The sequence below is a fragment of the Labrus bergylta genome, chromosome 11 (genome assembly GCF_963930695.1).
Source record: "Labrus bergylta chromosome 11, fLabBer1.1, whole genome shotgun sequence".
Lineage (NCBI taxonomy): Eukaryota > Metazoa > Chordata > Actinopteri > Labriformes > Labridae > Labrus > Labrus bergylta.
In genome coordinates this window covers 30789162-30814750 of record NC_089205.1, presented here as the reverse complement: position 1 = coordinate 30814750, position 25589 = coordinate 30789162, and the positions used below count along the sequence as shown (strand labels likewise).

Below are 25589 nucleotides of genomic sequence, written 5' to 3'. Positions count from 1 at the left end.
TACCTACTATCTGCTGTTTACTGTTTAGTACCTACTATCTGCTGTTTACTGTTAGTACCTACTATCTGCTGTATACTGTTAGTACCTTACTATCTGCTGTTTACTGTTAGTACCTACTATCTGCTGTTTACTGTTTAGTACCTACTATCTGCTGTTTAGTACCTACTATCTGCTGTTTACTGTTAGTACCTACTATCTGCTGTTTACTGTTTAGTACCTACTATCTGCTGTTTACTGTTTAGTACCTACTATCTGCTGTTTACTGTTTAGTACCTACTATCTGCTGTTTACTGTTTAGTACCTACTATCTGCTGTTTACTGTTTAGTACCTACTATCTGCTGTTACTGTTTAGTACCTACTATCTGCTGTTACTGTTTAGTACCTACTATCTGCTGTTTAGTACCTACTATCTGCTGTTTACTGTTTAGTACCTACTATCTGCTGTTTACTGTTTAGTACCTACTATCTGCTGTTTAGTACCTACTATCTGCTGTTTACTGTTTAGTACCTACTATCTGCTGTATACTGTTTAGTACCTACTATCTGCTGTATACTGTTTAGTACCTACTATCTGCTGTTTACTGTTTAGTACCTACTATCTGCTGTATACTGTTTAGTACCTACTATCTGCTGTTAGTACCTACTATCTGCTGTTTACTGTTTAGTACCTACTATCTGCTGTTTACTGTTTAGTACCTACTATCTGCTGTATACTGTTTAGTACCTACTATCTGCTGTTTACTGTTTAGTACCTACTATCTGCTGTATACTGTTTAGTACCTACTATCTGACTGTTCTTAGTACCTACTATCTGCTGTTTACTGTTTAGTACCTACTATCTGCTGTTTACTGTTTAGTACCTACTATCTGCTGTTTACTGTTTAGTACCTACTATCTGCTGTATACTGTTAGTACCTACTATCTGCTGTTTACTGTTTAGTACCTACTATCTGCTGTTTACTGTTTAGTACCTACTATCCTGACTGTTACTGTTAGTACCTACTATCTGCTGTTTACTGTTTAGTACCTACTATCTGCTGTTTACTGTTTAGTACCTACTATCTGCTGTTTACTGTTTAGTACCTACTATCTGCTGTTTACTGTTTAGTACCTACTATCTGCTGTTTACTGTTAGTACCTACTATCTGCTGTATACTGTTAGTACCTACTATCTGCTGTATACTGTTTAGTACCTACTATCTGCTGTTTAGTACCTACTATCTGCTGTTTACTGTTTAGTACCTACTATCTGCTGTTTACTGTTTAGTACCTACTATCTGCTGTATACTGTTAGTACCTACTATCTGCTGTTTACTGTTTAGTACCTACTATCTGCTGTATACTGTTTAGTACCTACTATCTGATGTTTAGTACCTACTATCTGCTGTTTACTGTTTAGTACCTACTATCTGCTGTTTACTGTTTAGTACCTACTATCTGCTGTTTACTGTTTAGTACCTACTATCTGCTGTTTACTGTTTAGTACCTACTATCTGCTGTTTACTTTTAGTACCTACTATCTGCTGTATACTGTTTAGTACCTACTATCTGCTGTTTAGTACCTACTATCTGCTGTTTACTGTTTAGTACCTACTATCTGCTGTTTACTGTTTAGTACCTACTATCTGCTGTTTACTGTTAGTACCTACTATCTGCTGTATACTGTTAGTACCTACTATCTGCTGTATACTGTTAGTACCTACTATCTGCTGTTTACTGTTTAGTACCTACTATCTGCTGTATACTGTTTAGTACCTACTATCTGATGTTTAGTACCTACTATCTGCTGTTTACTGTTTAGTACCTACTATCTGCTGTTTACTGTTTAGTACCTACTATCTGCTGTTTACTGTTTAGTACCTACTATCTGCTGTTTACTGTTTAGTACCTACTATCTGCTGTATACTGTTAGTACCTACTATCTGCTGTTTACTGTTTAGTACCTACTATCTGCTGTATACTGTTTAGTACCTACTATCTGATGTTTAGTACCTACTATCTGCTGTTTACTGTTTAGTACCTACTATCTGCTGTTTACTGTTTAGTACCTACTATCTGCTGTTTACTGTTTAGTACCTACTATCTGCTGTTTACTGTTTAGTACCTACTATCTGCTGTTTACTGTTAGTACCTACTATCTGCTGTATACTGTTAGTACCTACTATCTGCTGTATACTGTTAGTACCTACTATCTGCTGTTTACTGTTTAGTACCTACTATCTGCTGTTTACTGTTTAGTACCTACTATCTGCTGTTTACTGTTTAGTACCTACTATCTGCTGTATACTGTTAGTACCTACTATCTGCTGTTTACTGTTTAGTACCTACTATCTGCTGTATACTGTTTAGTACCTACTATCTGATGTTTAGTACCTACTATCTGCTGTTTACTGTTTAGTACCTACTATCTGCTGTTTACTGTTTAGTACCTACTATCTGCTGTTTACTGTTTAGTACCTACTATCTGCTGTTTACTGTTTAGTACCTACTATCTGCTGTTTACTGTTAGTACCTACTATCTGCTGTATACTGTTTAGTACCTACTATCTGCTGTTTAGTACCTACTATCTGCTGTTTACTGTTTAGTACCTACTATCTGCTGTTTACTGTTTAGTACCTACTATCTGCTGTTTACTGTTAGTACCTACTATCTGCTGTATACTGTTAGTACCTACTATCTGCTGTATACTGTTAGTACCTACTATCTGCTGTTTACTGTTTAGTACCTACTATCTGCTGTTTACTGTTTAGTACCTACTATCTGCTGTTTACTGTTTAGTACCTACTATCTGCTGTTTACTGTTAGTACCTACTATCTGCTGTATACTGTTAGTACCTACTATCTGCTGTATACTGTTTAGTACCTACTATCTGCTGTTTAGTACCTACTATCTGCTGTTTACTGTTTAGTACCTACTATCTGCTGTTTACTGTTTAGTACCTACTATCTGCTGTATACTGTTAGTACCTACTATCTGCTGTTTACTGTTTAGTACCTACTATCTGCTGTATACTGTTTAGTACCTACTATCTGATGTTTAGTACCTACTATCTGCTGTTTACTGTTTAGTACCTACTATCTGCTGTTTACTGTTTAGTACCTACTATCTGCTGTTTACTGTTTAGTACCTACTATCTGCTGTTTACTGTTTAGTACCTACTATCTGCTGTTTACTGTTAGTACCTACTATCTGCTGTATACTGTTTAGTACCTACTATCTGCTGTTTAGTACCTACTATCTGCTGTTTACTGTTTAGTACCTACTATCTGCTGTTTACTGTTTAGTACCTACTATCTGCTGTTTACTGTTAGTACCTACTATCTGCTGTATACTGTTAGTACCTACTATCTGCTGTATACTGTTAGTACCTACTATCTGCTGTTTACTGTTTAGTACCTACTATCTGCTGTATACTGTTTAGTACCTACTATCTGATGTTTAGTACCTACTATCTGCTGTTTAGTACCTACTATCTGCTGTTTACTGTTTAGTACCTACTATCTGCTGTTTACTGTTTAGTACCTACTATCTGCTGTTTAGTACCTACTATCTGCTGTATACTGTTTAGTACCTACTATCTGCTGTATACTGTTTAGTACCTACTATCTGCTGTATACTGTTTAGTACCTACTATCTGCTGTTTACTGTTTAGTACCTACTATCTGCTGTATACTGTTTAGTACCTACTATCTGCTGTTTAGTACCTACTATCTGCTGTTTACTGTTTAGTACCTACTATCTGCTGTTTACTGTTTAGTACCTACTATCTGCTGTATACTGTTAGTACCTACTATCTGCTGTTTACTGTTTAGTACCTACTATCTGCTGTATACTGTTTAGTACCTACTATCTGATGTTTAGTACCTACTATCTGCTGTTTACTGTTTAGTACCTACTATCTGCTGTTTACTGTTTAGTACCTACTATCTGCTGTTTACTGTTTAGTACCTACTATCTGCTGTTTACTGTTTAGTACCTACTATCTGCTGTTTACTGTTAGTACCTACTATCTGCTGTATACTGTTAGTACCTACTATCTGCTGTATACTGTTTAGTACCTACTATCTGCTGTTTAGTACCTACTATCTGCTGTTTACTGTTTAGTACCTACTATCTGCTGTTTACTGTTTAGTACCTACTATCTGCTGTTTACTGTTAGTACCTACTATCTGCTGTATACTGTTAGTACCTACTATCTGCTGTATACTGTTTAGTACCTACTATCTGCTGTTTAGTACCTACTATCTGCTGTATACTGTTTAGTACCTACTATCTGCTGTTTACTGTTTAGTACCTACTATCTGCTGTTTACTGTTTAGTACCTACTATCTGCTGTTTAGTACCTACTATCTGCTGTATACTGTTTAGTACCTACTATCTGCTGTATACTGTTTAGTACCTACTATCTGATGTTTAGTACCTACTATCTGCTGTTTACTGTTTAGTACCTACTATCTGCTGTTTACTGTTTAGTACCTACTATCTGCTGTTTACTGTTTAGTACCTACTGTTCAGTAGGCAGATCCTTTGTTCCTACTTCTTCTGATTCATTCAGTAAGGAAGTGACGTCATTCACGTTTCCTGAACTGGCCGCATTCACCCGTTCTTTTTTTTTTTGTTTATGTTTATTCAAAAAGAGTAATGCTCATATACAGTCAGGTAAACAAAAAACAATATCACAATGTAAATCAAGTAATTAAATAACTAAAGATTAAATAACTAAATAACATACAGTACATGAAGAACAAATGAAAGACAGTAATATACAGAATATAAAATAGTCATAAAGACATTTAAATAGTGACATCATTATTTAAATAGTGAAATCATTATTTAAAGTGAAATCATTATTTAAATAGTGAAATCATTATTTAAATAGTGAAATCATTATTTAAAGTTAAATCATTATTTAAAGTTAAATCATTATTTAAATAGTGACATCATTATTTAAAGTTAAATCATTCTTTAAATAGTTAAATCATTATTTAAATAGTGAAATCATTAAAGTTAAATCATTATTTAAATAGTTAAATCATTATTTAAATAGTGAAATCATTAAAGTTAAATCATTATTTAAATAGTGAAATCATTATTTAAAGTTAAATCATTATTTAAATAGTGAAATCATTATTTAAAGTTAAATCATTATTTAAATAGTTAAATCATTATTTAAATAGTGAAATCATTATTTAAAGTTAAATCATTATTTAAATAGTTAAATCATTATTTAAAGTTAAATCATTATTTAAATAGTGAAATCATTATTTAAATAGAGGGAGAAAGGTTTTATAATAATGCAGATATTTGTTATATTTTCTGTTGTTAGTTTAAAGTAGTGATTTCAGTCGGGACTTCAACTCTAGACTAAAAATTGATTAAATTATTAATCCACGCTCGTGACGATTTACGTTTAATTTCGCACTGCATTGTGGGTAAAATACAATTCATTTCCTGAAAGCATGCATCCGATCCATAGTGCATGAAACCAGGAAGTTAGTATCCATACTGAATGAGCACGAAAGCTCAGTACACTGAACTGTGGCTATTGGGAACAGCCTGAGATTTGACCTCCTGTCAGTCTCAGCTCAGGGTAAACCCTGTTCACAATGACCCAGAAAGCTCTGCTGCCCCCTGCTGGCAGGTGGTGTATGAACAGTGAAGGTGCATGAACAACAAACAAGTCATTACCCAGAATGCTTTGAGTATTAGAATATAAAAGATCCTGTGACAGGGTGAAGAGCACACATTGATAATAAACAAAGAGGCGGAGTTTGAGGTGTGACATCATCACTTTATTTTTTCTGTACAAAGCTCATCAGAAAGGTCCTCGTCACACCCGAGAGGGATACAGCATCTGGAACAGACAGGAAGTGACATCAGCCAAAATGGTCAAAACACAAATGTTCACATAATCAGCTGTTTGTGCAGATCGTCTGAGGAACCAAGACCTGACCTGGTGCTTTGCATTGTGGGAAACGGGCAAATGAGTAAATGGACTTGAGCTTGTATCTTTTCTAGTGTACTCAAAGAACAGGTCACACCTCCACACATCAGAGGAACACTCTTTACTGCTGAGTGAACAATCCATCAGTATCACAAATAAATCCTCTTCTACAGTCTGAACATGTGTCTGTAAGCTGAGAGTCTACTGACCCACAACATGTGAAGTCAACCATCCAGTCCTTTGTTTGTGGTCTGCAGAAGTCTGACAACACAGAGAAGCTCTGTTTCTAATGTGCTCTCCTTGTGATGTCACAGTGGGATTCTGGGAAAATAATCCCCTCCCCTCCCCTGGTATCTCCACCCATAGACTCCACCCCCAGACTAGAACAAAACTTTTACACAGGTCGGCCATTTTTATTCTCTGATGTCTACTGGGAAAACTGGGGGGGGGGGAGGGTCACTGCATTTAAAGAGACACACACGCCAAAACGGAGCGTTCTGAGAGAGCTGGTTTCTACAGGGTCACAAACCTCCTCTGGTGCTTGATTCATGTTAGATTTTGACCAAAGCTCAGATGTTTCATTTAGACCACAGGGGACTGTTTGAAAAGGTGGAGGAGGGGACTGTTTGAAAAGGTGGAGGAGGGGACTGTTTGAAAAGGTGGAGGAGGAGGACTGTTTGAAAAGGTGGAGGAGGACTGTTTGAAAAGGTGGAGGAGGACTGTTTGAAAAGGTGGAGGAGGACTGTTTGAAAAGGTGGAGGAGGGGACTGTTTGAAAAGGTGGAGGAGGGGACTGTTTGAAAAGGTGGAGGAGGACTGTTTGAAAAGGTGGAGGGGGACTGTTTGAAAAGGTGGAGGAGGACTGTTTGAAAAGGTGGAGGAGGACTGTTTGAAAAGGTGGAGGAAGAGGACTGTTTGAAAAGGTGGAGGAGGGGACTGTTTGAAAAGGTGGAGGAGGGGACTGTTTGAAAAGGTGGAGGAGGAGGACTGTTTGAAAAGGTGGAGGAGGGGACTGTTTGAAAAGGTGGAGGAGGACTGTTTGAAAAGGTGGAGGAGGACTGTTTGAAAAGGTGGAGGAAGAGGACTGTTTGAAAAGGTGGAGGAGGACTGTTTGAAAAGGTGGAGGGGGACTGTTTGAAAAGGTGGAGGAGGACTGTTTGAAAAGGTGGAGGAAGAGGACTGTTTGAAAAGGTGGAGGAGGGGACTGTTTGAAAAGGTGGAGGAGGGGGACTGTTTGAAAAGGTGGAGGGGGACTGTTTGAAAAGGTGGAGGAGGACTGTTTGAAAAGGTGGAGGAGGACTGTTTGAAAAGGTGGAGGAGGACTGTTTGAAAAGGTGGAGGAGGAGGACTGTTTGAAAAGGTGGAGGAAGAGGACTGTTTGAAAAGGTGGAGGAGGACTGTTTGAAAAGGTGGAGGGGGACTGTTTGAAAAGGTGGAGGAGGGGACTGTTTGAAAAGGTGGAGGAGGGGACTGTTTGAAAAGGTGGAGGAGGAGGACTGTTTGAAAAGGTGGAGGAGGACTGTTTGAAAAGGTGGAGGAGGGGACTGTTTGAAAAGGTGGAGGAGGGGACTGTTTGAAAAGGTGGAGGAGGGGACTGTTTGAAAAGGTGGAGGAGGGGACTGTTTGAAAAGGTGGAGGAGGGGACTGTTTGAAAAGGTGGAGGAAGAGGACTGTTTGAAAAGGTGGAGGAGGAGGACTGTTTGAAAAGGTGGAGGAAGAGGACTGTTTGAAAAGGTGGAGGAGGAGGACTGTTTGAAAAGGTGGAGGAGGAGGACTGTTTGAAAAGGTGGAGGAGGGGACTGTTTGAAAAGGTGGAGGAGGAGGACTGTTTGAAAAGGTGGAGGAGGGGACTGTTTGAAAAGGTGGAGGAGGACTGTTTGAAAAGGTGGAGAAGGGGACTGTTTGAAAAGGTGGAGAAGGGGACTGTTTGAAAAGGTGGAGGAGGGGACTGTTTGAAAAGGTGGAGAAGGGGACTGTTTGAAAAGGTGGAGAAGGGGACTGTTTGAAAAGGTGGAGGAGGGGACTGTTTGAAAAGGTGGAGGAGGACTGTTTGATCTCCCTGCTTTGGCAGATCGTAGACCCGGGCTGTTTATTCTCTCATGCTGCAGTTTATGCTCAGACACAGACGTCTCTCTCTCTCCCTCTCTCTCTCCTCTCTCTCTCTCTCCCCCCTCTCTCTCTCTCCCCCCCTCTCTCTCTCTTTTGCTCTGCAGCGGTGAAAACGAAAGAAGAAACGTAAAGTCTGCAAAAACCTCTCCATATGATATTTCCACTAATATGTTTCCAAACAGAGACGCTGTGAGCAACAGTTAACTTAACCGCACAGTTAAATTTACATCTCGGAGAGCGACACAAGAAACCGTTTCAGGAGCCGGAGAGACGTCAACAGTCTGCAGAGAGTCAGACAGACAGTGAGGGGAGATATAACCCCGGTGTTTCAAATGTTGCTGTTTTCTGTTCTCTCTCAGTTTTTTTAAAAGTTACTTATCATATGTTTATAGTACGTTCACAACAGGAGCTTCCCCAATTTGTTCCAAAAGCAAAGCTAACACTGGAACTAGAATGAATTGTCTTTGGGAGTGTGAAAAAATTAAATTATTTTGGAAAGCAGTATGTGGAGAAATAGGCACGGTGATAGGACAACAACTGCCTCCTGGCCCACTTCTATGCCTCCTAGGAAGTCTACCGAACATTTTGAAGGAACATAAGGACGTAATGCAATTTCTTTTAATGTTGGCTAGGAAGGCTGTAATGACAAAATGGGTTGGGGATGAATCCCCTACTGTTCACTTGTGGAAATCTCTGATATCTGATGTTGTGATGTTAGAAAAGTTAAGATACTGTATTAGTGGAAAGACTCATCTCTTTAAAAGGAAATGATAGAAGCTTTGAATCTTCTAAATGTTAAGTGCAACTTATCATAATGATCCCTGAATGATTATCTTGCTATTGTACAACCTCACTGTTAATCACATGTATACTATACTGATGGATGCTGAATGTGACTACTGGACCAACTATGCAAATATTTTGCTAAGTGCACTGAGCTGTTATTGTTTTGTCTTGTCTTTGAAAATTAATAAAAAAGAATGTTTAAAAAAAGAAAAAAGTTATTATCAAGCTTCTCCACCTGAAGCTCACCTGTTGTGATAACTGAACCTACAGGGATTACACTAAACGACGTTACAAAGCAGCAGGCAGGTGAGAGTGAGTAACCATGGTGACTGTCTGTCTGTCTGTCAATCAACAATGTCCCGCCCCCTCTATGAATTCAACTCTTCTGTCAGTAAAACTTACTTTGATCATGTGTCACAGAATGAACACATTCTGTATTATGTTTGATTATATAGAAACTAAACTAAAGTTAGTCCAATGATGTCATAAAAACAACAAAGTCTGCAGAGCCTGTATGAAGCTCCAGCTGGAGGAACTCTGCAGGGCTAAAACAGAACAGAAACACAAGAACTCAAAGTCTACATGTTTTTAAATGAATGCATCACTGTGTGAAAATGTTCCTGATGAACATAAAAAGAGGACACATAACTAAATCATCATTTCAAAGTGGTGAGGAAAACCTTCAAATTGTTCATAAATATTGATCAAATTGAGGGAAAGACATTTCTGTTGCTGAAGATGTTCTGGGTGAGAGACCTCCAGACCTCCTACAAAGATGTTTTTCAAACAGATTGAAACATGAGAGGTAAATACGTTCGCTCAAACTGGTCAGTAACTTTGTCTACAGATCAGAATGAAAACAATCGTGATATTTCCAAAAAATAATCCTGATATGATATTTTTCCCATATCGCCCACCTCTCTGAGACCACCTGCTGATGCCTTCAAAGACCCCCGGAAACCCAACACCTAAGCAGCCCGAGTGTCTTTGAACTCACCACTCTGATTCTGTGTCCGATGGCTTTCGCTGGAAGGTTGCTGCTGAATTTGGCGCGGACCATCCCGCTGCTGCCGTGAGCGCGGGTCACCTTTCCCCAGATCACACGGGTCTTATTGGGTTTCCCGCCCGGCGTCACCGTGTTCCTGAAACGCCAAAAACACGGTTACAACACGCTTCAACCCCAAACACACGTCAGAGATCTGATTGGTCCAGAGGTCTCACTTCTTGGCCTTGTAGACGTAGGCGCAGCGTTTGCCCAGGTAGAAGTCCACCTCGTCTCTGGTGTAACATCCCTCCAGCTTCAGCAGCGCCGTGTGCTCACGCTGGTTCCTCAGACCGCGTTTGTATCCGGTGAAGATGGCCTTACTCCACAGTCTGCACACACACACACACACACACACACAGTCAACACACGCAGTACACACACACACACACACACACACACACGGTCAACACACGCAGTACACACACACACACACACAGTCAACACACGCAGTACACACACACACACGGTCAACACACGCAGTACACACACACACACACGGTCAGCACACGCAGTACACACACACACACACACGGTCAGCACACGCAGTACACACACACACACACACAGTCTGCACACACACACACGGTCAACACACGCAGTACACACACACACACACACGGTCAGCACACGCAGTACACACACACACACACGGTCAGCACACGCAGTACACACACACACACACGGTCAGCACACGCAGTACACACACACACACACACACAGTATACACACACACACACGGTCAGCACACGCAGTACACACACACACGGTCAGCACACACACACACGGTCAGCACACGCACAGTATACACACACACACGGTCAACACAAGCAGTACACACACACACACACACACACACACGGTCAGCACACGCAGTACACACACACACACACGGTCAGCACACGCAGTACACACACACACACACACACAGTATACACACACACACACGGTCAGCACACGCAGTACACACACACACGGTCAGCACACGCAGTACACACACACACGGTCAGCACACACACACACGGTCAACACACGCAGTACACACACACACACACGGTCAGCACACACACACACGGTCAGCACACGCACACACGGTCAGCACACGCAGTACACACACACGGTCAGCACACACACACACGCAGTACACACACACACGGTCAGCACACACACACACGGTCAGCACACGCAGTACACACACACACGGTCAGCACACACACACACGGTCAACACACACAGTACACACACACACGGTCAGCACACGCACACACGGTCAGCACACGCACAGTATACACACACACACGGTCAACACACACAGTACACACACACACACACAGGTGAGCTTACCTTCCAGGCATGGTCAGTCTTCTCCAGGTGAGTCCACCTACACACACACACACACACACACACACACACACACACACACACACACACACACACACACACACACACACACACACACACACACACACACACACACACACACACACACACGTCAGGCTGGTTGTTCACGGACCAATCAGAGCCCGTTTCTAACCTTTAATGTGATGAACTTTACAACATCCGGGTCACGTCGCGTTCTGTTGGTTAAAGGTTTAAATGATAAACTCCACCTCACCTGTCACCTGTGTGCTGATCAACACTCTGATGTGTAGCCACAATGATAACAGGTAAAGTCCCGGATGTAGCTCACCTTTAACACACGTTTAACTTAAACTCACGAGACACTGAACATGCTAACATGCTAACGCTAGCTGCGCGGAGACCGGCACGCGGTGCTCCGGTTAACGTGAACATCACACCGCGTCACACACCGGGTGTATCACCGAGACTTCACCGGGGGTTTACCGGGGGTTTACCCCAGGCTCCAGCCCCTCTGCCCCGGGCTGAGCAGCGGGCTGTTAGCCGCTACATGAGCCGGTTACAATCTACCGTTAATCTCCGCCATCACGGCCCCGGTCAGCCTCACTAACATCCCGGTGAACGGAGCACACACTGAGCGGGAGCTGACGGTAGATATCCCGGAGAAATCACCGGATTAACGGAGAGAAACAAACGTTTAATCAGACATGTCGGCGCTCTTACCGTCACTGTGAGGAGAAAGATGGAGGGAAAGGAAGCGCGAAAGGAATGCTGGGAAATTATCGTGTACAGAGGTGCCCGCGGATCTGCCTGATCAAAATGGCGGCTTTCAATGAGGACCTCACTTTAATAATAAAGAAATGGGGTTAGGGTTATTAAATATAAATATATAAATACGGTACATCTGTTTACTTGACTCGGTCCTGAACGTAATTAATATATATTTTTAAATAATCTGTTATTTTTTGTCCGTTACCGGAAACACCTTTATAACACATTTATAATCATTCATCTACATCCGGGGTCTCCAACCTGTTTGTCTCTCAGAGCTACTTTCATCAAATCGCTTACATTTATTTACACAGCTCAGCTGAATTAAGATGCTGTTTGTACAATAAGACAAAATCAATGATCTTAAATCCACAAGGCCAAAGAGATGAACAGTGGGAGGAGATGCATTTACTGTCGTCAGAGCGACCTGTGGGTGAGCGACCTGTGGGTGAACGACCTGTGGGTGAGCGACCTGTGGGTGAACGACCTGTGGGTGAGCGACCTGTAGGTGAGCGACCTGTGGGTGAGCGACCTGTGGGTGAGCGACCTGTGGGTGAACGACCTGTGGGTGAACGACCTGTGGGTGAGCGACCTGTGGGTGAACGACCTGTGGGTGAGCGACCTGTAGGTGAGCGACCTGTGGGTGAGCGACCTGTGGGTGAGCGACCTGTAGGTGAGCGACCTGTGGGTGAACGACCTGTGGGTGGGTGAGTGACCTGTGGGTGGGTGAGTGACCTGTGGGTGGGTGACCTGTGGGTGAGTGAGTGACCTGTGGGTGAGCGACCTGTGGGTGAGCGACCTGTGGGTGAGCGAGTGACCTGTGGGTGAGCTACCTGTGGGTGAACGACCTGTGGGTGGGTGAGCGACCTGTGGGTGAGCGACCTGTGGGTGAACGACCTGTGGGTGAGCGACCTGTGGGTGAGCGACCTGTGGGTGAGTGACCTGTGGGTGGGTGAGTGACCTGTGGGTGGGTGACCTGTGGGTGAGTGAGTGACCTGTGGGTGAGCGACCTGTGGGTGAGCGACCTGTGGGTGAGCGAGTGACCTGTGGGTGAGCTACCTGTGGGTGAACGACCTGTGGGTGGGTGAGCGACCTGTGGGTGAGCGACCTGTGGGTGAGCTACCTGTGGGTGGGTGAGCGACCTGTGGGTGAACGACCTGTGGGTGTGTGAGCAACCTGTGGGTGAATGACCTGTGGGTGAGCGACCTGTGGGTGAGCGACCTGTGGGTGAGCGACCTGTAGGTGAACGACCTGTGGGTGAGCGACCTGTGGGTGGGTGAGCGACCTGTGGGTGAGCGACCTGTGGGTGAACGACCTGTGGGTGGGTGAGCAACCTGTGGGTGAACGACCTGTGGGTGAGCGACCTGTAGGTGAGCAACCTGTGGGTGAGCGACCTGTAGGTGAGCAACCTGTGGGTGGGTGAACGACCTGTGGGTGAGCGACCTGTGGGTGAGCGACCTGTGGGTGAGCGACCTGTGGGTGAGCGACCTGTAGGTGAGCGACCTGTGGGTGGGTGAGCGACCTGTAGGTGAGCGACCTGTGGGTAGGTGAACGACCTGTGGGTGAGCGACCTGTGGGTGAGCGACCTGTGGGTGAGCGACCTGTGGGTGAGCTACCTGTGGGTGAGCGACCTGTAGGTGAGCGACCTGTGGGTGAGCGACCTGTGGGTGAGCGACCTGTGGGTGGGTGAGCGACCTGTGGGTGGGCGACCTGTGGGTGAACGACCTGTGGGTGAGCGACCTGTGGGTGAGCGACCTGTGGGTGAGTGACCTGTGGGTGGGTGAGTGACCTGTGGGTGGGTGACCTGTGGGTGAGTGAGTGACCTGTGGGTGAGCGACCTGTGGGTGAGCGACCTGTGGGTGAGCGAGTGACCTGTGGGTGAGCTACCTGTGGGTGAACGACCTGTGGGTGGGTGAGCGACCTGTGGGTGAGCGACCTGTGGGTGAGCTACCTGTGGGTGGGTGAGCGACCTGTGGGTGAACGACCTGTGGGTGTGTGAGCAACCTGTGGGTGAATGACCTGTGGGTGAGCGACCTGTGGGTGAGCGACCTGTGGGTGAGCGACCTGTAGGTGAACGACCTGTGGGTGAGCGACCTGTGGGTGGGTGAGCGACCTGTGGGTGAGCGACCTGTGGGTGAACGACCTGTGGGTGGGTGAGCAACCTGTGGGTGAACGACCTGTGGGTGAGCGACCTGTAGGTGAGCAACCTGTGGGTGAGCGACCTGTAGGTGAGCAACCTGTGGGTGGGTGAACGACCTGTGGGTGAGCGACCTGTGGGTGAGCGACCTGTGGGTGAGCGACCTGTGGGTGAGCGACCTGTAGGTGAGCGACCTGTGGGTGGGTGAGCGACCTGTAGGTGAGCGACCTGTGGGTAGGTGAACGACCTGTGGGTGAGCGACCTGTGGGTGAGCGACCTGTGGGTGAGCGACCTGTGGGTGAGCTACCTGTGGGTGAGCGACCTGTAGGTGAGCGACCTGTGGGTGAGCGACCTGTGGGTGAGCGACCTGTGGGTGGGTGAGCGACCTGTGGGTGGGTGAGCGACCTGTGGGTGGGTGAGCGACCTGTGGGTGGGTGAACGACCTGTGGGTGAGCGACCTGTGGGTGGGTGAGCGACCTGTGGGTGAGCGACCTGTAGGTGAGCGACCTGTGGGTGAGCGACCTGTGGGTGAGCGACCTGTAGGTGAGCGACCTGTGGGTGAGCGACCTGTGGGTGAGCGACCTGTGGGTGAGCGACCTGTGGGTAGGTGAACGACTTGTGGGTGAGCGACCTGTGGGTGAGCGACCTGTGGGTGAGCGACCTGTAGGTGAGCGACCTGTGGGTGAGCGACCTGTAGGTGAGCGACCTGTGGGTGGGTGAGTGACCTGTGGGTGGGTGAGCGACCTGTGGGTGAACGACCTGTGGGTGAGCGACCTGTAGGTGAGCGACCTGTGGGTGAGCGACCTGTGGGTGAGCGACCTGTGGGTGAGCGACCTGTGGGTAGGTGAACGACCTGTGGGTGAGCGACCTGTGGGTGAGCGACCTGTGGGTGAGCGACCTGTAGGTGAGCGACCTGTGGGTGAGCGACCTGTAGGTGAGCGACCTGTGGGTGGGTGAGCGACCTGTGGGTGGGTGAGCGACCTGTGGGTGAACGACCTGTGGGTGAGCGACCTGTAGGTGAGCGACCTGTGGGTGAGCGACCTGTGGGTGAGCGACCTGTGGGTGAGCGACCTGTAGGTGAGCGACCTGTGGGTGAGCGACCTGTGGGTGGGTGAGTGACCTGTGGGTGGGTGAACGACCTGTGGGTGAGCGACCTGTAGGTGAGCGACCTGTGGGTGAACGACCTGTGGGTGAGCTACCTGTGGGTGAACGACCTGTGGGTGAGCGACCTGTAGGTGAGCGACCTGTGGGTGAGTGACCTGTGGGTGGGTGAGCGACCTGTGGGTGAACGACCTGTGGGTGAGCTACCTGTGGGTGGGTGAACGACCTGTGGGTGACCCCTGATCTACATTTATACTCAGATAAAAACAGGATATGAGAATAACCTTTGTATCCATGCTGCGTGTAGTTGAACAGAATCTGTAATGTCTTGTTTTCCCAGCAGGTGGCGTACTCGCTCACTCAGAACATTGAGCCTGTTTATTCATCATAACGGAGATTTCCTTCAGATGTAAAGTACATTATGAATAAAATGTATTATAATGAAGTGTTTGTACTCAGTGTGTTAGAGGTTTGTTTTTGTTTTCCTCTTTACAGTCTGAAACAGGAGAGAAATAAAGTTCAATCGTCTCAGAGTCATTAACTTCAGAGCAAAGAGTCAAATTAAAATATTTATTTAATGCATTAAACTTTACTCTTCTTACAGCTCGCTTCAAATCTTTTTACAGTTTTCAGAAAAAATAAAACAAAGTGGAAAAATGTAAAACTTTAAAACTGTGAGACAGTCTGATCGTCGTCCAGAAGAAAAACTGTGGAATGTCCTTTAAAAACACACAACCCCACCACACGACCTCGCCGCCACACGACCACGCCAAATGACCCACGCCACCACACGACCCCGCCTTCACACGACCCTTCACCGCCGCAGGAGAAACACAGGAAGAAGAGAACAGGAAACATCTGTACAAACAGGAGGGTCAAATCTGTCACCGGTCCAAACAGAGAACACCTGTCGCCATGGTAACAGCCAGTTACCAACAGCCACAGGTGACAGGTGAGGTGGGGAGGTTTGAGGATGATGCATTCAGGTGCTGAAGGTTCACCGCTGCTTTAGTGTTGAGGGAAAACTCTCGGCTTCAGCTTTTCAGAGTCCTAATTTCCCGATCACCTGAATGCATCACATCGCTCTTTAACGTGGCGTTCAAATCTAAGGTTAAAATACAAAGTCTCTCTGTGTGGGCGGAGTCTGACTCCAAACTGACAGTTTACACAGAAAAAAGCAGAAAATAGAGTTTGTGATGAAACAAAGTTTAGATGTAAACAGGAAACAGCTGGTGAACAGCTGGTGAACATCTGATCACACTGAGCTCCACTTTGAACCAGTTTGAGAGGTTAGAGTCACCTGAACAGACTCTTCAGTCCGTCTGTTTACCTGTGAACACCTGTCTCTAAACGGAGAGGAAACACGCCGGTTCTCTTGTGTACTGCTCCTTTAAGAACGTGATGACATCACAGAGGGAAGCTCCATCCTCATCACATGACGTCAACCATTTCACATGACTTCCGTCCTGGACGCCATGCGACGTCGTACATCCTCGTCACATGATGTGTGTCCTCGTAACGACGTTGTCACGTGACGTCCTGGTCATGTGACGGCACAGTCACATGACATCACATGACGTCCTGGTCATGTGATGTCAGGTGACCTCTGTCTCTGCTGAGCTCAGTGAAGGTGTAAAAGGTGAGTTTAAAGAAGCGTGATGTTTGGATCTGATGAAGAGACAAAAAGATTCATCTGACGACAGAAACATGAATGCTAACGTTAGCATTGAGCTACATTAGCCTCTCCTGAACACATGTTGTATTGTTAGCTTATTTTAGCTTTCAGAGCCTGCAGAGCTAATGGGTTCATATGGAGGCCGTCACAAGTCACGAGGTCTCAGGCGAGCACGAGAAAGTCCTTCATGTTCACCAGAGAGTCTCCGCCTTTCTCGTGAACGTGTCCATCTTACACGGGAACAGGTTCAAATGTCTCGTGAGCACAACTAGCTAGTCTGATGATTTTCAGTATTTGTCCCTTCAGGGCCTCCGTAATGTGAGCTCCGTCTGTAGCTGCTGTCAGCGTCCACCAGGCGTAGTGCGGAGCTACGTTAGCATAGCCAGACTGTGTCCATAACTTTAAGCTAACGTTCAACTTTCGAGCGTCCTGGCGAGCTCGTCATGGTGATTCTAGATCATCGTTGTTAGCGTGACTGAACTCAGAGGGTTTAGTGTTTGTCTGAGCGTCTTCTCTGAGTTCATTATTTACGATTAAAGTTTTTAAGTGTTGTTTGAAATCCGATCTTTAAACGACCGATATGACCAGAAAGAGCTTTAAACACACTTCCTGTGTAGGAGAGGAAAGAACGTTTCAGCTGCACCACCAAATGGCGGTTTGTGTACGTGTTGGCGCTCTCGCTCCTCGGATGGCGAGTCTGCGACTTTGGTGTGTTCACGTGATTTCAGTTCGTTAAGTCTGAATGTTGGAACAACAACAACTAACGCCGTGGATGCTATAAAGAGACGAAGACGTGTAAACGTTTAGAGAGTTTCAGCTCGGTGGTCAAAGCCGTTTCCATGACAACCAGGAGCAAAGACACCAAAACCTCTCGTTCTCGCCACGTTAAAGTTGGGCGCCAAATTCTCCCCCGAGTGTCTGTTGTTGTTGTTCCGACCTGAGCAGCCGGTCACACGTTATGTTTGTGTCCAATGAAGACCATATATGGGCATCACTTCCTCTCCTCAAGGTCATTTTAAAGCTCTGCTGCTTTTTCAAACTACGGATCATAAAAACAAGAGATTGTTTAAAAAGTATAAAAACATGGTGCTGCCAATCTCCACATACTCCGTGTGCGCCGCGCTCCGTCAGCGACGCACACCAGCTGCCACTGAAGTCGATGGTCCCGTTTCCACAGCGAGCGCCGCCGTCTGTCTCCAGAGCGCCACTACGCTTTGCTCCGTTTCAACACACTGAGAGTCTATCTTTGATAGAGAACGCTGCGAGCACGCAGAACGACCCGGACAGGAAGTCAGACGAGGAAACGCATCACTTTCAAAATAAAACCCAACATACAGATTCTGATCGTATGTCTCTGCGGCGAGCCCGGAGTATGTGACAAATGGCAGTTAGCGTCCTCTCCTACATTAAGATAGGCCACGTTAGCAGCAGCGGCTACATTAGTGTCATTAAGAAAATAAATAAGAAGCATAATTTAATAAACAACCTTCTGGTTTCATATAAAAACTTTCAGCCTCAACATGTTTAATGTAAAGTCACGTTAGCATTGAGCTCCGTTAGCCAGGATGAGGAGAGTCTGCAGAGTCAGTGGAGCCACGTACCGAGATCTAACCTGCTGTCAGGGTTTAGTCCCTGCATGGTTTCTACCTGTCAAAGTGTTTTCAGAGACGTTTCCATAACAAGAGCGAAGGGTTAAAACCGTGAAAATGTTCAAAAAGAAACACGCTGATGACGTGTCGGAACCATAATACGGCGATAATATGAAGAAGAGAAGCTTTAAATAAAGTCGCACACTTAACCTCAAGAGGAGAGACGGCACGCTGTGCAGGAGTTTGTCTGCAATTTTTCTAAAATTAAATCTAAATATCCGCTCTGTAGACTTCTAGTTTTGTTGACGTGGTATCAAACAGGTATCGATATTTGGAATCATCAGATTCATCAGAGCTTTAAAGGTCACATCTCCTCCTCTTCTTCAGTGTAAATAAGTCTCTGAGCTCCTCAAAACATGTGTGTGAAGTTTCTTGTTCTAAATCCACTCTGATCCTGTATTTGATCATGTCTATAAACCCCTCTATTTCAGCCCTGCTCAGAACAGGCTGTTTCTGTGTCTGTACCTTTAAATATGTAAATGAGCTGTGTCTGACCACGCCCCCTCTCTGGAAGGGCTTGGGTGTACTCAGTGCTTTCTCTCTCCATGTCCTAATGTTTACGGTGAGAAGGCAGACTCAGAGGGCAGAACAAACACCTAGCTGTGGGAGTGTCACCCACCTGGGGGAGGGGCTACTGCCCTTTGTGATGTCATGAAGGGAAAATCTCCAAACGGCCTGTTTGAGCACACATTTTCTGAAAAGTGGAGCAGGGAGAAGACGGAGAGGATGGACTTTTCTCATCATTGGGGGGTTTGTAGACTAGAGACACATGTTAGAGTTAGAGGAACATGGAGAAGAGGATTTTAAATACTGACCTTTAAAACTCTGTTTTCAATGTGTGAATACTGATGGAAACTGTGACGTCTGGAAGATCATCTTCTGTTCTTTGTTCGCTTGTTTACTCGTCATGTAACAGATGCTACTGATTAGGAAACGTTCTGATCTTACATCCTTCAAAAAGGAAGGATTCATATTACATAGAGATCACCGTACCTGAATTTGAACCTTCTAGAAAAAAAAAACGACGTTCTTCTTCAGGCCATGGCAACAAACGTCCTCTTTCTCTCTCTCGCTCAGTGAAGCTGTGGTTCTAGCACTATTAAAGACTGTATTGTTTTGAAGCGTGCTCCTTTCAGAGTTGTGGCGTTCTGATGGTGTGATGTCCTGACACCTGCTCAGAGCGTGTGTGTGTGTGTGTGTGTGTGTGTGTGTGTGTGTGTGTGTGTGTGTGTGTGTGTGTGTGTTCTGTTCGTCTCTCCATCAGATCCACCCTGCCTCTCTCAGGTGTTCACTTTCTATCTGATGATGCTGCAGGTGTCCTCTCCTGTACGTCGGCCTGCACCACGACCACTGAGCGTGTGCGGCGGCCTTGGTGCGGTGGTCTAGATGTTGACGGAGGGTCCGGGTGCAGTGGTTGTCGGGGTGACGGGGTGTCGGGGCGGGGCCAGGTCGAGCAGGGCGCTGACGGTCCCGGCCACCTGGGGGAGCCCTCGCTCCTCCAGGATGTGCAGAGGGAGACACAACTGAGTCTACGCAGACGGACACCACAGAGGAAGACACAGCGGGGACAAAAAGAAAACAACGGAAAGGAGGGTCAACGGATGGTAAAATAAATGAATGAGCAAAATAACAGTAACCATGGCAACACAAGGGAGAAAATGAGGAACTGAGAGGAACAAGATGAAATGATGAGGGAAGAAAAGAGGAGACACGGGACGAATGAAGTGCTCTACACCTGACTGTTAGCATGGACGCTAAAGCAGCTAGCAGAGCTTATCATAGAATCACTTCAACACACTGATTTATTTCACGTGTCTGCTCCTGCGTCCATCAGTCTGAGGGAACAAGAGGAGCTCCAGCTTTTATTCATGTATTTATAGATTCAGATTTCTATTGTCTCTTTTCACAGAGCTTGAAAATAAAAATCAGAAAACAGAGAGACAGGAAGCGAGACGAGGTCCTCGGGTTCATTTTATTCATGTTCAGAGTGAGAAGCAGAGAAGAGGCACAGTCTGTTCAAACACTCACTCTTTATAAAAAACACACAAAGTGTCAGCAGCTCAGAGGAACATGTGCTCTCATCTCCATTTGTCTGGATGTAATACTGTCAAACCGCTCGTTTACATCCTGGCAGCAGAGCGAGGAGAGAAAGCTCAGTAACCACGGCTACAGTCAGCTAGTCAAGACCAGGATCCTGTCTCTGAGAAACCTACTGACCACTGAGAACCTGAACTTCTAAGACCCCTCACATCATCCTGCTGTGGTACCAGGAAGTCCACATGGTTTAGGTCCTACAGGGGAATGAAAGACCTGAAACACCTCCTTCCCCTGATGAAGGCACAGCTCCTCCACGGTGAAGTCAGACGAGTCCTTTGGGGGTCACAGAGAGGAGCAGCACACCTTAACCCTCACAGGGACTACAGAGTCTGTGTTTGGGAGGGGGGTGGACTCTGGACCACTTTACGTACAGTAAAAACAGTAAAAAAAACACACACTCACAAACTCAGACAGGCAACCAGACATAAGGCACAGGGGGCGGAGCTTCAACAGGCAGGAAACAAACTTCAGGGGGATTGTCAAGTTTGACTTCACCTGAGGGGTCACATGACGCTCAGGAGGATTACAGACTTAGTTCTGGCATCACATTGGACCCTTCATCACTACCAAGTCCAGAGTCCAGACCTAAAGGGTCCGAGTGAAGACAAACTAGTCCTAAGTTCTGTCACAAAACCAGATTTTAATCTTTGATTCTAGAGGTCCAGCCTACCTGCTAACAGACTCCATCATAACCTCATGAGGGGGTCAGCTTGTCTATGTATCCCAGCATGCTTTGGGCCATACACAATGAATGGAGGCCAATTTTTAATCACCTCAGGTTGCGTGCTGGTGGCGCCTGCACTTGTGGTCTCAGCATTTTAAACAGGTATATCAGTCTCACTGGTAATTAGGACTCAGCTCACTTCTACATGTGAATATAGGTATTAAAAGTGTGCCTTATACACAACAAGATTACATAAAGACCAGCTTGTAAGCCGAAACCAACAAGTCCAAACTCAAGACCATGAACTCCCAAGTCAGGACAAAGTCTCGACCAGGAAGTCAAGAGCTATTTTAAGTCAAGGAACGACAAGTCCAAGAAAAGTCCAAGTAGGCTAACAAGTTCCAGGTCTCAAGACTAACAAGTCTCAAAGACAAAAGGTCAACACCAACAAGTCCCAGGTCAGGACTTACAGAACCAGGTCAAGAACCAGGTACAAATCAGCAATTTCAAGGAAAAGGGGCAAAAGTCCAAAGTGCATAAACAACGTTACAAAGTTAGCGACCAAAAGAAGGCTCAAGTATAAACCAAAAAGGCTCAAAGGAATTTGAATTCAAGTCAACAATCATATCCGACAAGTCCATGGAAGACTTTGTGCCTTGACTCCAATCTGACACCTGATTGGCTGTTCTCAACTGATGAAGGTCTAAAGGGGTCTGAGTTTGGGTCAGGTCTAAAGTCATCACACAGGAGATTCATTTCACTGGAAGGCTCAAGTGATCCGATTTTAAATTGTTTCCGTCGTGCTTTTGGTACAAAATAACAAACACTGAAAGCAGAACATCATGACACTCTTAAGAACACGGATACGATTTAAAATTTGGCAACATGATTTGGTACTGGGCTCAGATTCAATGATATGGTATCAAACCCGAGTTGCATTGCCTGACAGAGACGTAAAAAAGGTCGCTTCTCTAAAGAGCTCAAACTAAAACCTGAAATACAAACTCCCCTCTGTGTCTTGTTCCATCAGGTACAAACCTGCTGACTCATCCTCTTGACTTCATTACCTGCCGTGTCTCGCCCTAAAGCAAGCAGACGGGCATATACATCCCAGCATGCCTGGGAAGGATCTGGAGAGCATGAAGAGAAAACTAAAGCGCTGATTTACCAGATGAGTCAAACCCTCGATGGGGTCAAACAGCTGCTCCTGAAAACAGTTTGGAGGACTGAGCAAACAGCTCGTGAGGCTCTACAAATGGTCCTCACCATGGTCTATGTGGATTACAATCTGGACATAGATAAGCAGTGAATGATGTTTCTCTGATTGTCTTGAGTTTCAGGGCGTTCTCAAAGGGAGCTGAACAGGGTGATCCTGATCAGATGCATGAACCATCATAACTGGCTCCTCTCGATGTGAAGACCCCCCCAGGCTGAGCCGAGACACCCTCTTGAGGAAACACATTTGGCCTGCTTGTATCTTATTCTGAGATCAATACTCCACAGCTCAGGACCACAGGTGAGGGTTGGAAGGAAGACAGACCGGTAAATGGAGAGCTTCACCTTCAGACTCCGCCCACATCACTACATGCCACTCCGCCCGTCGATCTCATGATCCACCTCTCCCTCACTTTAAACAACACTCTGAGGACTCCTCAACCTGGGGCGCTTGCTTTCTTATCGAGATCGCCAACATCTCTATACCAGCCTTCACTTTAACTCTGAGTGTGGCGGTTCAGAGAAGCTATGGACGGGTTCAGCCTGCTCTGATATACAGGAGGAGGTGGGCGGGGCTTCAGAGGACGTTTACCATGTCTCCAGGTTTAAGCTACACGGAACTAAACATACAGATGTTGTGCTATAATCTTTGTATAGGTCATGTTGTGCTGAGACTTCTGAACAGGACGTTGGTTAAATATCGGTTCTCAGGTGGGCTTCAGGCGTGCGGCGCCAGGTGCACGTAGATGGCACACAGCGCCGACATGACGGACAGGTAGAAGAGGGCGAAGCCTGCCAACTGGACACGAGGGGAAGGGCCGAAGGAAAGCGGGGCCATCGAAAGCAACACACCTACCGTGCAGTAAACCCCGCCCCCTTTCCCCTCCAGGACCTCCCCCACTGAACAGAGACTGTCCTGAGTGACGGTGGAGGTGGGATGGACATGGCGAGGAGACGAAGGAGTGAGACGGACAGAAAGGAAGGAAGGTTCATGAGAGGCGGACAGATGACAGAGAAGAAGGAGAGCTGTTAGTGGAGGAGGAGAGACGGCCTCGGGCAGTGATGTCACAGCACGAGCACTTCCTGTTTATAGAGCCACATCAGATTTGTCTTTGTCAGAAAGTTTTAAAGTTACATTTATAAACTGGGACAGAGACTAGAGCTGCACAGTCACACCACGGGACGTCCTGACGACACTCAGTCTGTCTGATATCAGATAAGTGCAGCACGCTGACACATGTCCATCTCTTGTCGTCATCAGCAGCACGTGGACCCTGCGCTGGTTAACGGACACCAACAGGCTGTTAAAGGAGCAGAAACGCCATCCGTGTTTACTACGCTCTGCCAATGAAAGGCGTCTGATCCAACCTTCACAACAGGGTCCTAAGTCTCTGACGAGACTCTTCTCCTCTGTCGCCCCCCGGTGGTGGAATGAACTTCCAAACTCCATGTGATCCCTCTGCACCTTTAAGAAAAAGCTAAAGAGCCAGCTCTTTATGAATACCTACTAACTTAATGATGATGGTCTCCATATTATTGATGATGATGATGGTAATGACGATGGTTTTTGTTTGATAGCGACGACTTATAAGATGGTTTCTATACTGATTAGAGCTCTCAAGAACTGCCCTCAATGTTGTGCTTTGCCTCTGGTCACTTCCTGTCAGCACCTGTGTGTCCAATCAGACTCAAAGCTGATCGTTTGCTCTTACTCACATTGTTCCCTTTTTCTAGATCCTTGCTTGTGTTGTTCTTACTCTCTGATGTACGTCGCTTTGGATAAAAGCGTCTGATAAGAGAATTGTAGACTTTTAAGGGGAAACTGTCCGCACGATGAAGCTCTCTGTTACAGGGAGGAACACGCTAATGAGCAAACCGCTGTGCAGCCTGAGTCTCTCTGTCCCCAGGAGAACCACCGCTCTACACTCAGTTTACTGCACATTGCACATACTGCACAAGTTTACTTTTTCTTTAAATTTTATTTTATTTACCATTTTTGTACATTTTGCACAATTTAGAATTTATTACTGTAAATATTATTTATCTTATTTTACCTTATTCTGGTTGCATTGCATTGCGGGACGGAGACAAACGCAATTTCGATTCCACTGTATGTCTGGCATATTTTGAAATTGACAATAAAGTTGACTTTGACTTTGACTAAGGCTGAATATATTAAATATAATGATTTAGAACGATTTGAAACAGAAGCCTGAGGAGAGAAACCTGCGTGTGATGAAGGTGGTGAAACAGGAAGTGCCCAGTGTGACGTCACTTTACATCCTCTCGTTTATTTACTGCAGGTTAGAGACACGTTCACAGGGTTAGCAATAATCTGAATCTTTTTTACATGACTGGTATTTAAGGTGAGTGTCGGCCCTGATGTGTTACCTGTGGAACTCCAATCCGGCGACACGCCTCCAGGAAGTTCTCCACGTTCCGTCGACATTTGGCCATGGTGAGTTTAGGCTGCAGCACGCAGAGAACCAGGGTTACAGGAGTGACCAACAACAGAGCAGATATTTACTGATGGAACATGAACTCACCACGGCGGGGGAGGGGACGTGGATGCTGGGGACGGACCGCGGTCTCACGTGATTGGCTAAGTGACAGAGCACCACCCCGTCCGTCAGAGCTGCTCCAAGGTCGCTAGGCAACGACACCTTAAGTCGAGCCTCAATGTTCTGCAGAGGGAGGGGGGGGGGGAGGAACATTTTATATTCCATGCTTCATTTGTTATTTTTCTTTCAGTAAATGTTGCCCTCTTCTTTTTAATTTTCGCCCGTTTGTTTTGTAAGGATGAGGGTCACTTTGTTAAAGAACAGGTGTGAACAGGTGAGCAGACGCAGGTACCAACCTTTCGAAGCTGCTCCACCAGCTCAGCGTCTTCTCCGACCAGAAGAGAAGCAGCAGGAGCCTCATCCTGGTTCTGAGGAGCAGCATCACCTGGACCACACAGAGGAGTCAGACAGGTGAACGTGATGTCAGACAGGTGAACGTGATGTCAGACAGGTGAACGTGATGTCATACAGGTGAAC

The 25589-nt window shown here is 45.9% G+C and overlaps 3 protein-coding genes across 4 annotated transcripts in view; all 3 read right to left on the bottom strand.

The window, feature by feature from the left end:
- Positions 1 to 5773: 5773 nt before the first annotated feature.
- Positions 5774 to 12083, bottom strand: rpl35a (ribosomal protein L35a). 2 transcript variants are annotated; one of them, XM_065960004.1, is made up of 5 exons: positions 11966 to 12083; positions 11228 to 11264; positions 10063 to 10215; positions 9839 to 9983; positions 5774 to 5857 (listed from the first exon to the last, which is right to left on the bottom strand). In XM_065960004.1, the coding sequence occupies exons 2-5, from the start codon at positions 11236 to 11238 to the stop codon at positions 5834 to 5836; spliced, it is 333 nt and encodes a 110-aa protein (XP_065816076.1). In that variant the 5' UTR covers positions 11239 to 11264; positions 11966 to 12083; the 3' UTR covers positions 5774 to 5833. The 2 variants fall into 2 exon arrangements, with proteins under 2 accessions (XP_065816076.1, XP_065816075.1); XM_065960003.1 differs by lacking the exon at positions 11966 to 12083 and adding an exon at positions 11813 to 11843.
- Positions 12084 to 12842: 759 nt separating this feature from the next.
- LOC136180524 (adhesive plaque matrix protein-like) lies at positions 12843 to 18564 on the bottom strand. The gene is made up of 6 exons (XM_065960564.1): positions 18528 to 18564; positions 18034 to 18143; positions 15993 to 16063; positions 14688 to 15063; positions 13901 to 14457; positions 12843 to 13599 (listed from the first exon to the last, which is right to left on the bottom strand). Exons 1-6 carry the CDS (start codon positions 18562 to 18564, stop codon positions 12843 to 12845), a joined length of 1908 nt encoding a protein of 635 aa, XP_065816636.1.
- The window catches only part of lrch3 (leucine-rich repeats and calponin homology (CH) domain containing 3), a gene marked incomplete in the record, with an annotated part of 34766 nt that continues 24984 nt past the window's right edge, over positions 15808 to 25589 (bottom strand). Inside the window, 3 exon segments of the mRNA XM_065959983.1 lie at positions 15808 to 20104; positions 24943 to 25020; positions 25098 to 25235. Coding sequence (XP_065816055.1) covers positions 19958 to 20104; positions 24943 to 25020; positions 25098 to 25235 — 363 coding nt within the window.

Coding starts and splice junctions, on each gene's coding strand:
- rpl35a (XM_065960003.1), bottom strand. Junction 10,216..11,227: donor AGACTGACCATGCCTGGAAG/GTAAGCTCACCT, acceptor GTGTGTGTGCAG/ACTGTGGAGTAAGGCCATCT. Junction 5,858..9,838: donor TCGGACACAGAATCAGAGTG/GTGAGTTCAAAG, acceptor TGTCTGTTCCAG/ATGCTGTATCCCTCTCGGGT.
- LOC136180524 (XM_065960564.1), bottom strand. CDS start 18,564: ATGCAGGGACTAAACCCTGACAGCAGGTTAGATCTCG. Junction 18,144..18,527: donor TGACAGCAGGTTAGATCTCG/GTACGTGGCTCC, acceptor GTTGAAACGGAG/CAAAGCGTAGTGGCGCTCTG. Junction 15,064..15,992: donor TGTGGCGGCGAGGTCGTGTG/GTGGGGTTGTGT, acceptor GCTCACCCACAG/GTCGCTCACCTACAGGTCGC.